The 15,692-nt window shown below is 38.9% G+C and overlaps 2 protein-coding genes across 3 annotated transcripts; one reads left to right on the top strand and one right to left on the bottom strand.

The window, feature by feature from the left end:
• Positions 1–5,556: 5,556 nt before the first annotated feature.
• Positions 5,557–9,248, bottom strand: snai1a (snail family zinc finger 1a). The gene is made up of 3 exons (XM_079858059.1): positions 8,976–9,248; positions 8,058–8,561; positions 5,557–7,566 (listed from the first exon to the last, which is right to left on the bottom strand). The coding sequence occupies exons 1-3, from the start codon at positions 9,049–9,051 to the stop codon at positions 7,382–7,384; spliced, it is 765 nt and encodes a 254-aa protein (XP_079714185.1). The 5' UTR covers positions 9,052–9,248; the 3' UTR covers positions 5,557–7,381.
• Positions 9,249–10,438: 1,190 nt separating this feature from the next.
• Positions 10,439–14,949, top strand: tp53inp2a (tumor protein p53 inducible nuclear protein 2a). Of its 2 annotated transcripts, none has more exons than XM_079858061.1 (4): positions 10,439–10,494; positions 11,936–12,155; positions 13,221–13,308; positions 13,433–14,607. In XM_079858061.1, exons 2-4 carry the CDS (start codon positions 12,032–12,034, stop codon positions 13,686–13,688), a joined length of 468 nt encoding a protein of 155 aa, XP_079714187.1. In that variant the 5' UTR covers positions 10,439–10,494; positions 11,936–12,031; the 3' UTR covers positions 13,689–14,607. The 2 variants fall into 2 exon arrangements, with proteins under 2 accessions (XP_079714187.1, XP_079714186.1); XM_079858060.1 differs by lacking the exon at positions 10,439–10,494 and adding an exon at positions 10,774–10,976 and having other exon boundaries at positions 13,433–14,949.
• Positions 14,950–15,692: the final 743 nt, after the last annotated feature.

Below are 15,692 nucleotides of genomic sequence, written 5' to 3' on the forward strand. Positions count from 1 at the left end.
CACTTGTCCATCTGGGGTTGAGCCTGTGAATAATGGCACTCTTTTCCCTCCGCATGTGTGAGGAAAAGCCTGGGCAGTGGGAGCTGAGCACAGGATACAAGCCGCTACGCTCAGGAACAAGTTAAGTACGACCTGCGAGCCAGACCTAAAATTGGACTTGCATCCTCCATGTGCCTCACTTCCCTCTCGCTTAGTTTTTCAGCTAACGCCTACATTCATTTTTACAGTCAAGGATGTTTCTCTTGTTCTGGCAAGAATTTTAGTCTTGAGTCATTAGGCATTTCTACATGACTTTAAGCAATTGACAAGGATATTTAGAGTAAGTGGTGTGGGTCATGGTCTTAAATCATAATTGGTACAATATGTCAAAAGCCTTCTGAGGAATTGTTAGTCTATTAGACCTTAAAGATAAAGCATGTGATTTCTACACTATAGTGGCAGCCAATGGAATTGCAGTCTGTCTGAACTGCCCCAAAGGGTCGGCCATCACAACATTATTGTTTCACCTTATAATAAGGTTACTTTTTAGTTAATGCATTAGGTACAATGAATGGGCAAAAGACAATACTTTTACAGCAATTATTAATCTAAGTTCATTTCTACATAATATTTCAAGCTATATAAATTAACATTAATGTTAATTAACATTAATCAATGAAAATGAATTAACAATAAACAATATAGTACATTTATATTAAATAAATCTTTTTCACTTTTTCATATTTTTCCATAAAAATCAAATTTTTTTTTTTTTTTTTTTTTTTGCAGTGAAGTTAATTACAAATGTCTTCTTAAGTCACCAACACACTATAATAAAATCAGGCTGATTTTGGTCCCAACTCTCCCCTTCACGCAATCATAGGTATCACAATCATCTCGATGGTTCTATAGATTATCTTATCAGATTTTCCTGTGGTGTGAGGTGTGTTAAGAGGGATTGAATCTGCACGGAAGAGCGTGGGGGCCGCACCGATCTCAAATCATAAATATATACAACATGTTGAATATTCAGATCAGAGATCCTGCTTTGTCAGGGGAACCCCGAGCACCAATGCGCACACAGTCTGTAGATTGTTGCTTGGAACAAAACGATACCAAATCAGAAACTGAGCTGACGGAAACATAACACGACTTCACCCGTATCGTTTCTGTAAAAAGCAGTCCAAACACTATTATTGTCATTTCTTCTTGCCCGTTTGTTTACTCTAAAGTCACGTTTGACCGTGAGAAATTTTGCGAGATTTCCTGTGTTCACAGTCGGGACTCTGGGGCCAGTTGCATAAACATAGCCAATATGTTAAGACTGTGTCTTAAGTACTATGACCAACTAGCAGTTAGTCAAGGGGCAATCAGTCTTACTTTCTAGTATCAAATTAGACCAATCTACGTTTATATGTAACAAATGCATTTGTAACCATTTTACACATAAGTTGAATAACTTAACAAGGTAAATGTATTGTGTACAAACATTAAACATTAGGACTACCTGTTGCATGGCTGTAAAACAGCAGTGAAACCTGTTTAATAACAGTCATTTTTGCAATAGCTGGTACCACTAGTGGGAAGACCTTTAGGTTCAATAGATATAATTAGGAAGGTTACTATGAGATGCTTTTAGAGCACCTCTGAGTGTTTGGCAATGAATTTTGGCGTTTGATTTGAGGTTCAAAATCAGTGCATGGACTGAAATTAGAGGCTTCATGCTCTCGCTTAATGTGGATCTCCTCGCTGCAGTCTGCTTCCTGTCCTGAGGTTTACACGGTTTATTTTTCTCAGCATGACCCCCACAGTTACCCCAACCCCTGTGTGTGTGGCAGAGTCGGGGCCAAGGGAGCCCAGGCGCCACACATTCGCGCTCGGCTCTCCTTCCCCTCGCTTCTCACTGGAACTGAGACCTCAGAAACACATGTCTCTGATCAAGTGCAGCCTGCGTCATTGGTTAGTAAACACGCAGCTCCAGGAAAACCAACAGAGAGCACATTCATCTTCAGCAACCCTGTGACTTAGTGAGTGTGTGATTCATTATTCTGTAATAAGGTCTCTCCGCTTCTTCAGCGGCCCTCTGGCAAACTGTGAAGTTTTTGGAGAGGGAGATGAGGGCCTTTGTTTGCATTTTGTTTGGTGGTTTTGTTTAGATGCTATTGTTCATGGGAGACCTCGGAGAAGTTGATGCAGAAGTATCTGTCTGTAATTAGTCTCAGTGCTCGTACTAGGGCACATCTGATGGACAGACATTGAAAGATTTGGGTTATGTTAGGTGAAGTTTGAGATAGAAATGTGTGCTTCTCTCATCTGTCAAGTCCTACATCCTTACAAATAAACAAAACTTTGACATTAAACTGCGCTCAGTTTCTTATGCCGCTGATTCATAAGTGTGTTCTGTACTTGTGTTAACCTGAAATAAAGAAAATAAATCTGAAAGGAATTACACTCGATTGCATAGATTGTGTCCAGAACCTGAAAATGTAGTATATGGAAGTAGGAAGTCATCAAGGCATGTCTGAATCCATTATTTGTAGATCTGTCCACTTAAATGCCTCCATCTGGTAAATCTTAAAGGTGGCACAGATGTGTCCTTCGATGCTTATGATTTCCCACAATTCTGATCTTGCGGTCTGGCATTTGTTTGAAAGAATAACAATGCTGTCTGACGGAGCATTTGAAACCAGCATGTTAATTTATAAATGAACATTTTTGCAGATCAAAGCACAGTACCTTTTTTTTTTTTTAATAGCTTTCAGCGGAAACTTCAAGCAACACAATGCTATATTTTGAATATATATATTGCCGTAGTTAAGACAAACAGTAGTTAAGCCCCATCAGTCTCTTGAAATTCGCATCTAATTTGTAATATATATATATTTAAGTAATTGATATATATATTTGATACATTTCAGAAAAATCACAACAAAATTTTTTTTATTTAATAAATATATATATATATATATATATATATATATTAAATAAATAAAAAATTTGTAGTGATTTTTCTGAAATGTATCAAATATACACTAAAATATGCACATTTATATAATATACACTTGATTGATTTTTTTGAAAATTACAATAAAATATACACTTTTTTTAGGGGTTTCTTATAAAAAAATAATATATACACTTCATTTTTGTTGTGATTTTTCAGAGTCGTGCTGTGTACGTCCTCCACATACCACAACGGCGTTACCACCGTTTCAGAGCCACTGTTATAGATCATCAGATGTGACGTTACAGTGCCTTGGAAGGCGGTCCGAAAGCAGTTTCTTTCATACTTGAACTCTGTCTGTTAATTCATCGACTGACTGGCCAATGAGTGCCTTCACCTTCTGACACAGGAGACATAACAGCGTTCTGAGGTACTAACAGCAGAGATGCTTGTAATGAAGTTTAGAATACCTGTGGTGAGAAACGCGTGACTTTTTGCATTCAGTCGGTTTGACACAGACAGTATGGCGGCGTTGGAGCATTCCCTCAGGCGCTAGTTTGTCGTGGGTGCAAAACCCTTCGTGTTTATAAGAGGCTGACAGCTTCTTCCTGTATCCCAGGCCCCGAGCCCCAAGTCTTGGCCAAGGCCCTTGCAGCGCTCTCCCCCTGACTGAGTGGGAGAGCAGGCGTAGGAGGGAATCTTGGGTGGGGGGATGGGGCTCCGCTGCAGTCACTGAACACTTGAGCCCACTTGTTCTCTCCCTGCAAAGTCAGGCCAATGTAAACTCCCATTTCCTGCCTGGGACTTTGGGTGTCTCTGAGGGAGAGAGATGATCCTCATGTGAAGTAAGGCAAAGACGCATCATACTTGTGCTCAAATTTAGCCATGCAAAGTTGAGCAAGAGCAAAAGAAAGGGAGTATAAAAGGCACACACAAGCCTTGAGAAAAGGGCTGGAATGTTAAACACATGCTTTATGGCAGCAGCAGCAGCCACTTTTGGTAAATTACAGTGAACGTTCTGGCACTTGGGAACGCGCAATGGGGAGTGAGTTCTCCGATTTCAGAGCCAGACGTCTCATTATCCCTTAGGAACGACTGTATGAGAGTGCATATTTAGTTTTCATTTCTTAGCACAGAATATGCACTAAATATTGCTGCGGGTTGCGTTACAGCAAACTCTCTGGCGGCACATTGACGTGTTGGCTCACCACACACTTTCCAGGTTTGGAAATGTGCTTTTTTTTTTTTTTGCCTGGATAACTTTGATGAATCAGGTATACTAGCGTGTGGTCTCTATACCTGCTGACGAAACAGAGTCAAGCTTTATCAGGAATTTCTTCTTTCAAGTTTCCCACAGCAACTCCGATAACGTCATCTCATTAGACCGCCTCTCCCTCCCCTCTGGGCTTGTTACAAATCAACCACATGTAACTCTTCTGCTTCCATTTCATACAGATGTTTTCCTGTCGGTTTTCCAGAGCGTTTGGAAGATTGCGTCCTTCCACTGTTGCACGGCACCTAAAGACGAATGAACCCCAATTGCATCACCAAAATGTGAAGCTTAAACAATTCTTTCCAAACCAGCCCCCCCCCAAGGATCACACTTCACTGTCGTAAACTACATGTCAGCACCTGACACATGCATTCCAGAGATTGTGATTGTCTGTGAGTGGTTGAGTGACTAAACGGGAAGAGGCTCCTCATACTAACACTCTTTCAGACGTTCAGATCTGGGACAGCACATGGAAGGACTTACCTCATGCTCCACAAACGCACCTACACTTACAATGAGAACTCACTATTGCTCCTGACAGCAGCTGACTCACTGTCTGGATTCAACAGTTCGGTCTGATTAATGTAGACCTGTTTCCACTAGGAGCTTACAGCACAAGTGCTGTTGGAAGATCCATTTTAGCTTTTCACATCCTAATTTTTACAACTGAATGGCCAACAGTATGGAAGGTTGTTTCCACCTCAGAGTAGAAAATGAAAAAGGTAATTGCGAGAAAGTTTAAACTAAGAAATAAATGATGCACAATATAAAGTCACGATTCTGAGGTAAAGTTACTATTGTGAGATATAAAGTCGCAACTGCGAGATTAAAAAATAAAACATTTTGAGGTACAAAGGCACAATTGTGAGATATAAAGCTGCATTGTGACTTAAAGTCGCAATTGCACGATAGAAAATCACATTGTGAGAGACAGAATTATGAGAAACAAAATTGCAATTAAGATATGAAGTCACGTGAGATTTAAGATTACAACTGTGAAGTTGCAAATGTGAGATACAAAATGACACTGAGAATGTCACAATTATAAGACAAAGTCATGTGAGATATAAAGTGGCAATTGTGAGATTCAAAGTTGCAACTGTGAGATATGAAGTTACATTGTGAGGTACAATGTTGCAACTGTGAGATATTAAGTCGTAATTGCGAGATGTAAAATCACATTGTGAGATTCAAGGTCACAGTTATGAGAAACAAAGTCGCAGTTGTGAGATATAGTCATGTGAGAGAAAAGTTACAACTCTGAGATATTGTTGCAATTGTGAGAAATAGTCACAATCGTGATAAAACATTGTGAGATTCAAAGTCAAAACTGAAAAATAAAGAGATACAAGTCACATGTAAAGTTGCAATTGTGAGATGTAAAGTTTTAATTCCAAGGTGGAAACAGGCTTTCATAGCAGAGATTTGATCCTAGCTCAGTATGATTATATAGTCATTACAGTTACACATGCCAGGTTTTGAGGTCAGCAGATAGAAGCGCCTTACATCAATGCAGCATACACACGCAACTCTTCCAACGCTCGTAAGCAAAGCTTCCAACATGAAAATATTTATGCAAGACATTCCATCAGTTTGCCTCACAGCAATACCTCCAGAGGCAAAATTACAGTTTGAACGAACACAGAGCGCTCAGATGACTAAAACGCCATCAGGCCACAATGACATCTTTATGTCTTGTGTATAAAACGGATCTGCTGCACTGACCATGCATACACAAAAAGATCAACACACATCCGTATGCATAAGCAGGCCAGGAGTCCGTTCTGGGTAAACCGTTTTGTTTGCGGAGAGCGAGTGAGCGTGTGCGTGCAGTAGGACAGGTGTGTGGGGCAGGTGCATGCAGTTGTCCCTCTGCTGTCATAGCGCGTTCACCTGCCACCCAGCAAACATCACAGTTACAAACCAGTAAGTCACTCCTATTCATGGGAAATGAAGCACCGCTCTTCCCGATAATGCATTTCAACAGCTTCAAATAGCATGAGCCATCAGATTACCTGTATGAGGCTTTTGGCGACTCATGGCGAATCCAAAACAAGTGAGCATGAATCAAAGTCTTTGTATAAACTTAAATTATTTTATTGGGTGGAAATGATTTGGACAAATACAAAGAGACATGAAATGTATATTTAAAAAAAAGTATGCTAAAAAAAATTGCACTGAACTCATTCAATTTCATTCAAAAAAAAAAAAAAAAATCATGCATGAAATTGTCAGTAAAATGTGACATTAGGGTTGAAATGTCCACATGCATTGTGAACAGAATATGAAAAACATTGATGGCTATTTACTAAGACTGTCCTTTTTTTTCACATCAGATAAAAATACAGAAGTTGTTGCATGTCATCACTTGAAAAAAGCATTGAGGTACAAAAAAGAAACACTTTTTAAATTACAAAAAGTAGCATGGCTTTGGTTTAAATGTCCAATCATTTGTTTTAATAGTACACAATGACAGGACTTCAATACTCTTTGGTAAACTGGAGTGCATTTTAAAACTCAGTCCCTGTACAACAAAAGGGACAACACAGAGAGTAAAAAAAAAATGTGTGTGGTGAAAAGAACAAACATCAGTAAAAACAAGCGAAGAACCATGCGCATGCAGGTTACAACCAACTAAAACCAACTAAAAAAACAACAACACCACAGTCAACTGTGGTCCATTACGACTCTCAAAGTGTGTTTCTAGAGAAATTGGCAGACGCCACCTGTTATCAGAGAGATGTGACGGTCAGGGCCAGGGCACCTGTTAGCACACTGCCTCCGCACCACAGAACAGCTGTCTGTCTGTGTGCATATGTTTGCGTGTGTGTGTGTGTGTGTGTGTGTGTGTGTCATGCTGAGAGACATACCCTACCATAGTGAGCCCACCCCCAACCTGACAGCAGCTGTCCCTGCTTCAGGACTCCTAGCTGAACAGCTATTATACTTTTAACATTCATAATTCCTTCATTTGAAGTGTTTTGGTTAAGAAAAAAAAAAGTCTGACGTGGCATTTTGGAAATGTATCGACCATGTTATGTTTAAGAAGTCTGCTTAAATGCCGCATCATCCTTATCCTGTTGCATACTGCATATATGCGCGGGTGTTGAGAGAAGAAGCACACGGTCATTATTATCTCACAAGGCACCGAGTCCTAAAGTAGAATGAAATGTCTCCTGGTGTCCTCAGGCCGTGGAGGGACAGCAGCCGGCAGCGCTGTGTTTCTGCAGCAAGGACATGCGGCTGAAGGTGCGAGAACAGGTGTTGCACTGGTATTTCTTCACATCTGCGTGGGTCTGCAGGTGCGCACGCAGGTTTGAACGGTCCGCGAAGGCACGGTTACAGTGTGGGCAGGAGAACGGACGCTCACCTGGGGGAAAAGGCGATTTAAAGCTACCGTTAAACATGCACTTGTAATCATAAATGTCTGTTCTAAAAGTACATATCTTTGTAAAAAAAAAACGTTGTCGAACAGTCACATGGTAACCTGATTGAATCAACCACAAGTACACAAAATAAGTGGCCTCTCAGCAAGGATGATAACAAGTGCTCCTTGGCATTCTTGATCAACTTATCTTTGCTTATCTCTGCTCTCACACTAGTGATTGATAAGATTGTCCTATTGTGTCATTGTTAAAAAGATGTCAACACAATGAGTGATCAATGAAAAGCAATTCTATTGAGGACAAACTCACTTGACTGAGTGAATCACTAAACTAACGGTGTTGCATTAATGAAATGATTGCGAAAAGAGATGTTAGAGAGCTCCAAAAGAAAATGCAAGATATTAAAATTAGAAACACAATGCAAAATTAGCATGAACCATATTGAGTGCTAGTAACACAAAAACAATTGATTTACCTGTATGTGTGCGAATGTGTCCTCTTAACAGCCAGGGTCGGGAGAAAGCCTTTCCACAGGTGGGACAGACGCATGGTAGAGTGTGTGAGCGGATGTGCATCTTTAGGGCACCGAGGCTGTTGTATTCTTTGGGACAGTGCTTGCAGAAGAAGGCCGGTCGAGTGACTGGGACGGTGGCCTCGCTCTTGTCCTCTCTCTGTCCTGCCCTGTTCTTGTTGTTGCGTCTCGGCCTGCTGGTCTGTTGGGGGTGGTAGGTGTCTGAGGAATCTGGGCTCGGTGGGTCTGATGTGCGTCCTTCGTCTTCTTCCCCGCTGCTGCTGCAGCTGACGCTGCTGGACGGGGAGCTGAGGTCCAGCGGGCCCTGGCTAGTGGATGGGGATGTGGGATTGTGCAGGGAAGGTAGCAAGCTGACATCCCAAACCAGTCCAGTGGTCAAGCAAGTCACTGGGAAGTCATTGCTGACTGCTGGAAGTTCTGCAAGTGGGTATCTGTCTGGCAGAGTATCTGATGGATGAGAGGAAGAGAAAATAAGTTCCTAATGATATTTACAACCATATTAGTGGCTATAGAATTTATGGACTTGGTATTTTACAATATAAGTGATTGCCAGTGAAAAGCACAGGACACTCAGTTGCAACAGAAGTAGAAACTCAAAAAACACATGTGCATCACATGCAACCAGATCCAGTGAAGAAAGGGCGCTGTGTCTAGATTGAAATTCCACAAGGGATCTGCCAAATACATTTTTTTTTTATTAAAACGATTTATATGTATATTAATATGTGCGATGTACCGATGACACAAATGCAATCCCCTGGGTACTTTGATCAGAATAACTCATTTAGGTGCCAGTTGTACACTTTAAAATCATTTTACGTTTAGATCGATTCGAATGTTTTAAAAGGGAGCAAAACTCACCGTTCTGACATTCCAGCTCGCTGTAGTTTGGCCTCTTGCTGGTGAAATACTTTTTTACCAGGAAAGACCGAGGCATTCTGAACTCTTAAGTTTTAACAATCCAGTCCAATTATTTTTCAAGGGTAAAATTTCGCTGAAACGCTCCGCTTCGGATAGTCCTTAAAATGTAGCGTCCTCGCCAATCCGCAGTTCTTGTAACGTTAACACTGAACACTGATCTGAAATGGACTACAATTAGTTAGTCTGTACTTATTTAAAACAGCCTGACAGACTGAGTGGGTATACGTCCATTTGGACCCGCCCAAAAGAATAGCCTACAGTCGCTGTCGTCAGTGTTTCATTTAATTACCCAGCACTTGACTGCTGCCAAGGTGTGAATGTTCCCAAGCGCACTTCGCAGGTAATACAGACAAGTGAATTGTTTAATTCGTGCCTATCAATATCATGCAAATTAGCCAATCTAAATTCATTGTTTACTTCGCGGCTCCAAGCCAATGTGTGCATAAAGCCAGATCATTGTTCATTTAAACGAAAGCTTTTGTGAAGGAAATGTTTGCCATCTCCAAAGTATGCACAATGAAGGATAATATAATTAGCATGTGCAACATAAATCTGTAGTCTACTTTCTATCAAAACACTAAGCTATGTCAGACATTGTTTGTACAGATGCAGCGTTTAAGAAATGTTCACAAGCTGTCATCACGTTTGATTTTATCCTCAATACCATTATATATCATACACTTTTATTAACTAATTTTGATAAGCTGACAAGTGCACGATGCACTTTTCAACAGATGTCAGGGCGAGCCTGGAATGAATTTGGTGTGTGAAAGTACAAATTTGATTATGGCTCCACCTTGTGGTAATAAAATACAGTTATTTTGCTTCTAACGGTTTTCTGGCGCCCATGAAACAAGTTTGTGTCCACATTCGACAATGTTTGATGAAGTGCACTACAAACGCAAAAAAATCTTCTATCACGTGTTTAGCAGGCCCAAATATAGGCCTATCAATTATCTTTAAAATTATTTAATATGACTTATTTAACTTTATTTAAATAGCAAATGAGTTTTTTTTCCTATTCACTTACCATCAATCATATTTGCATATTGCCACGTTCGTTTAAGCATAATTTATTTGTGTCCATGAATTTTGATTTTAAAAGTGTTTAATTTCTTTCTACTATTCATAGAAAAGTCGTAATGTTAGTGATAAGAGGCCATGACCCTGATAATAACAGAGCTGTAAGAAAATTACGAGTGGTTATTATTAGTGGAAAGTAACTTAGTAACGTTACCATTCATAGACTATTTAAAGGCGCATTTGCTATAATGCGGAAATATGTTGTAAAATGTTACACCACTGAAAATGTAACCTCCGTCAATGACTCTTATTGCGTCTTTTTCCATACAGTGTAGCCTAAGTGACTGAGACTCTCTGCTAATATTCCCTTTTTAGTGTTTCCACCGAAGAAAGCAAGCCATATTGATTTGGAACATATGTTTGGAACAACATGAAGGTAATTCCCATTTCCAACTGTCCGAGTGTCCGACTGTCCGTTGCTGCGGCACATTCTGCAGTTTTCAAATTTGATGATTGACACGCCCCTCGACATGTCCAAATCCTTTCCTCCACAACTGAACTGGAATCAGTTTTACTTACGGTCGAGTTTTATAGTTTAATGTTAAAAACTGTTCCCAGGTCAGCTATAGATGACAAACGGATAATACGCCCCGTTAAATTCTGGCTCCACCTCTCGGTTTGTGTACGAATCTTATTGGACTAGCCCACAGCAGTGGGCGGAGCTACTTCGCTGGGCTTTTTGTTTTTATTATCAGCTGTTCGTTCGTTGGGATCTATACTGCGGTGCTGTCATTTGCAAAAATAAACAGAACAAAAGAGCACATATTCTGCACCTCTACCTCGGAAACTACCAAAAAACCAAAGATTTATTTTTAACGAATTAGACGGCGGAAAATCAGTTGCTCTATAAAGAAGCAGGTAGTATGTTTTACTTAAGCCTCGAATTTAGCTATGTGAGAAAATCTGTATATTCCCAAATTGTTTTGTTTGTAGCCTATATAACGTTATGCATGTATACAAATTTAATTTGTATGTATCACACATGCTCATACCATATTTCTTAATCATAATCTATAGCCATATAACGCTGTTTCATCGATTCATATGTGACGTTTGCAGTATTTGTCATTTACATTTCTTCTACAACATTTTTTTATGAGTTACTGTGTATTTGTAGCCCATTGCACTGCACAAAATGATAAACGAGTTCCCCTTGGGTTTTCCTCGACATTTGGATGACTAGCGAAAGAGCAAAACAAACCATCGACGTACAGTAAACGTTATTTGATAGCCTAAATGCTGTTAAATGAATCCTGCATTCAAAAACAAACAATTTCCACATGATACAGATGCTATGTTTTCGGAGAAAATGTAGATATTGTTTCAATGGCACACCCCCCAGCTTGAGAACGACAGATGGACTCCAACAATAGAGCTGGGGTCCAACAATGCACTCCCAAAATTCTGTTCATCCATCTTTTGTGGCCATTTGAACAAATATACACAGAAATGGCACTCACATTTTGAACATGTCTTTGTTGGTAACTAAACTAACGTTAGACTAAAACCACAATGTTCACTGAATGTTTTGAAATTCTAAGTGTGCATGGATGGGGAAAGCAATTATGTAAAGTGCTTATTATTATTATTTCTTTTTTAAATTCATCCCTACTTTATGCCAGGCCTGTAAAAAAAAAAAAAAAGATGCTCTGATTTCAGAATGAAACCTGACCTCAATATGAGTTATGAGTTTAAAATAGCTCGTAGCCTGATCCTGTCAGGTGTGGTTTCTAACCAAGCCTTGATTAGATTATATAATTCAAAACAGAGACTATCACAGTGTTTATATTTATAGTCACATTTTTCCTTTACCAAAGGTCTGGCTGAAGAGATTCTCTGGTTCAAGAGACCCGTGTACTAGGCATTCCAGTTCACCATATATTATTAAGTACAATCACACGTAATTTATAACCATGTTTCAACGGCTCACAAACCTGCTCTTTGGAAGCGTGAGTGAAACAACTCAGGAACCAACTGTACCAAAACCAGGGTCTCCGGAAGTGGACGAGGAGGGCTGGCTCATGGTCAATGCAGCTGGTGAGTACAGAGACACAAACGTCTCATATTCATACTAGTGCATTTAATTCAGGGACTGTAAGTAATATATTTGTAAATGATTCACTTAAAGAGATGCAAAAATGAACATTCTGTCATCAGTGTTTTGTATCCATACAAAAAGTCAATAAATGTGTGGTTTTGGACAAAACATTCTTCAAAATATCTTTTCATGATATTATTTAGCACAGATAACAGGTGTCTGTGTGATTGTGCCTATATAAAGCCTACTCTTATCATATTTGATACACATTTTTCTAAGGCCTCTAAATTATCAACATTATGGAAACTTTACTGATGTACACAATATACTCCATTCCTTCTGTTGTCTAAATTGTGTTGTACTAGGAAAAGGGAGCATATCACCCCAGTTTTGGTAAAGCTGCACTGGCTACCGGTTATATATCTGATTCATTATAGGGTGTTACTCTACGTTTATTAACGTATGTCCACTATTTTAATTCATATGAATTCATGTAGACCTCAACGATCACTTAATTGTTTACTTCTTGTTTGTTATTTTATCTGTAGACTGTTTTAACTGTACAGCCCTTTGGTCTACTTTGTAGTGGAAAGGGCTCTATAAATAAACTAGACTTGAGACTAAATGATAATTTATAATTTTTTAGCAAGTAAAAGGTCTTGCAGTATAATTCTAAAAAAATCCCCTTTCAGGTTGTGATTCACATGTTTTTTTGCTGTGTAAATATAAGAATAGCTTTTATATTGTTAGTAATATTTCAAGATGAACACTTACTGGATTGAAGCAACATAGGTTTATTTGATTTCGTCATACTTTTCGGTTATATAAATATCAGCAACTGCAGCAAATTGAATATTTTTGCTGAGTTTGGGGCTCTGAATAAAATTGAGGTTTTTTGTTTTTTTCCTCCTCAAGTGTGAGCTCCATAGTTTTTCGTTATTTTGTCTAAAGGTTCAATAATCTGTTAAATTCATTTTTTTTTTTAAAGATCTGACAATTATTTATCAGGCTTTACAGGGTTCAGATACAGCTTTCTGTGGTAACTGTATTATTCTTTTCTGTAGATGGAGAGACATCCTCTGAACCCAGTGAGGTGCAGTTCAAGTTAATAAGAACCCTTTCAAGCACTGCCAGCTTGGTCAGTGATGCAAGGTAAAACCAATACATCTGCTCAGAGATTACAATCATCATCACTGTATTTCTACTGTGAGGCTGCATTGACATTGACTTTCAGTATTGGATTGACTTGAAATGGTGTTTTGTTCTCTTTCTAAAGCGTCGTAGATCCGGAAGTCCCTGTTTCTCGAGGCGGTGTTCGAGTATCTCAGCGGCTGGTCTCTCAGTCCGGGGCTCTGGTCAAAGTCACGCAGGTGGGCCGGATACAGCGGGCTCAGGCTCGGGCCAACCGACACAATCTCAGCCGCAATTGCATTCAGCGTCAGAACCACATTCGTCAACGTGTTCCTCAACATTACTCTCGCACACACCGCGCGATCCTCCACCAGCCCGGCCGTCGCAACTTTAATTACTAAGATGCAGAGAAAGTCAACAAGCACGCAAGCTCATGCAAGTACCTTGGTGCAAAATAAAAGCTTGATATGAGAATGTTTGAATCATTTTTATTTTGTTATTTATAATGTAGGGTATAATAAACCCAGTGGCAGCTAAAATTATGCCTCCAAAAATTATGTCGGCCATCTGTTTTTACATGCTTGTGTACTAGACTTTTGAATTATCATGTATTCTTTCATTGTAACATTATACAACTTATATAGATCATGTAGTGAAATCACTTTATTTTGGTGAAGACAATAAAGCAATGGGATATCAAAGGCAATTCATTTCAGCCAGTTTACCTCATTAATACAGATACTTACTTTCCAACTTGACCGTCATTTATTTATAATAAATAATATACTGTATGTTTCTAAGTTTGCAGAAAGCGTTATTGTCATGCAGTGCACTATAACAACCACGAAGGGGCGCCTGGGTTCGCCTAGTCATGGAGCCCTTTTCCAACTTTCTGTGGTCAAAATGTCCATTATCTATGAGGCATGACTGTCTTCCAGAGTGTATTACAAAATCATAAATCATGTTCCTAAAATGAATCCTATTTACAATGTTATACGTTTTTAGTTCAACATTATAATATATGTATAAACATTAAAGTTTAATGATGACATTTAGTTCTTCTAGCTTAGCAAGTGACATATATTCTCAGCTATTTGTACTGGACATTTGATATGATTTATGCTCTTAGTAAAAAAAAAAAGAATTATTTACATTCTTTTAGAGCTACAAGATACTTTCACTGTTTGATCTTTTTCATGTTTCCACATGAATATAGCATGGCGTGCTGGATGTGAAATAGGCCTACTTTAAGTTATTTCTCTTGTTTTCCCCAATTCATTTTCAATTAGAGTAGAGAATAAAGTTTGCAGTTTATTGGTTACTCTGTTTTGTTTCTTTGTTTCTCGGCGAGGACATCATAGCCCTGCAGCATAAACATCACAGATTTCCCAGAATGCTGCTGTCATGTGAACGGCTCATTGAGAGCATCCAATACATAATCAAACGTGTAGCAGACCAAGATGGTGTTGCAAAGGTATCAACTTTACTTGAAGCTGGACATTTGTTGCCATCTATGCGCCAAATCATTGTTGTGTCAACAATTCCGAATCACGGAATGTTGCTAATTGTTTCATTATATTTATCTTGTACTAATAAAGTGCAAGTCTTATTCTATTAGGGAAAGTATAAAGGTCATCTTTACCAGTTACATAAAAATCTGTCAAAAGATCTCATAGTGAACACCTTCTTTCTTTAACACACATCTTCATAGACATCACCTGATCTGATGGGCAGCAAGATAAATGTCAACTTATTTCAACTATGCCATGTGGCGCCCGTAGTTATTTGAGTTTTTTATCGGGTGAATGCTCCCTGCAGTTTTTATCTGTCAGAAAGTGATCAGAGCGCATAAAGCAGGTGATGAAATGCATGACTTCAGATGTCTCGTGTTAACTAGAGTTCAAAAGGGTTCTTCTGAAACATGTCTGCAGATTTATAAAATTAATAATGCATTGGTTGATGGAAAATTTGTGGGGTTTGCAGAACTGCATATGCAAATTGCTTCAAATTATAATGCTCCTCCCTCTAGGGCAGAATGGGTTAAGATTATTCCATAAAAAAATATCAGGAAAAGAACATCAGAAATGCAAACCTTTTTTGCGATAAATTGTATGAAATTTTAATGATTGAGATCATTATAATTCGAGACAATGCAGTGCCAGATTTTTAAAGAATTTACCCCCCCCCCCCCCCCCCAAAAAAGGAATATTATGCTAGATTTTTCTAATTTACTTATGTTAGTTGTCAGCTTCATAACAGTTCATAATAGTTGGAGGAACTGTTACGAAGAAGCAAAACGTCATTATATTTTCCAGCAATAGGAATGTAGGAATTTTGAATATTTTCAACAACAGTTGTCTTAGTTTATTTGTTCAATTCAGTAGAGGCTTTTAAAAAAGAATCCA

The sequence above is a fragment of the Squalius cephalus genome (genome assembly GCF_949319135.1).
Source record: "Squalius cephalus genome assembly, chromosome: 22".
NCBI lineage: Eukaryota > Metazoa > Chordata > Actinopteri > Cypriniformes > Leuciscidae > Squalius > Squalius cephalus.

Excerpts from the sequence above, each read along its gene's own strand:
- snai1a (XM_079858059.1), bottom strand. The coding sequence starts at position 9,051 with ATGCCTCGGTCTTTCCTGGTAAAAAAGTATTTCACCAGCAAGAGGCCA. Across the intron at positions 8,562-8,975 it reads CGAGCTGGAATGTCAGAACG|ATACTCTGCCAGACAGATAC; the intron begins GTGAGTTTTGCT and ends CTCATCCATCAG. Across the intron at positions 7,567-8,057 it reads ACACATTCGCACACATACAG|GTGAGCGTCCGTTCTCCTGC; the intron begins GTAAATCAATTG and ends CTTTTCCCCCAG.
- tp53inp2a (XM_079858061.1), top strand. The coding sequence starts at position 12,032 with ATGTTTCAACGGCTCACAAACCTGCTCTTTGGAAGCGTGAGTGAAACA. Across the intron at positions 12,156-13,220 it reads GCTCATGGTCAATGCAGCTG|ATGGAGAGACATCCTCTGAA; the intron begins GTGAGTACAGAG and ends TCTTTTCTGTAG. Across the intron at positions 13,309-13,432 it reads AGCTTGGTCAGTGATGCAAG|CGTCGTAGATCCGGAAGTCC; the intron begins GTAAAACCAATA and ends CTCTTTCTAAAG.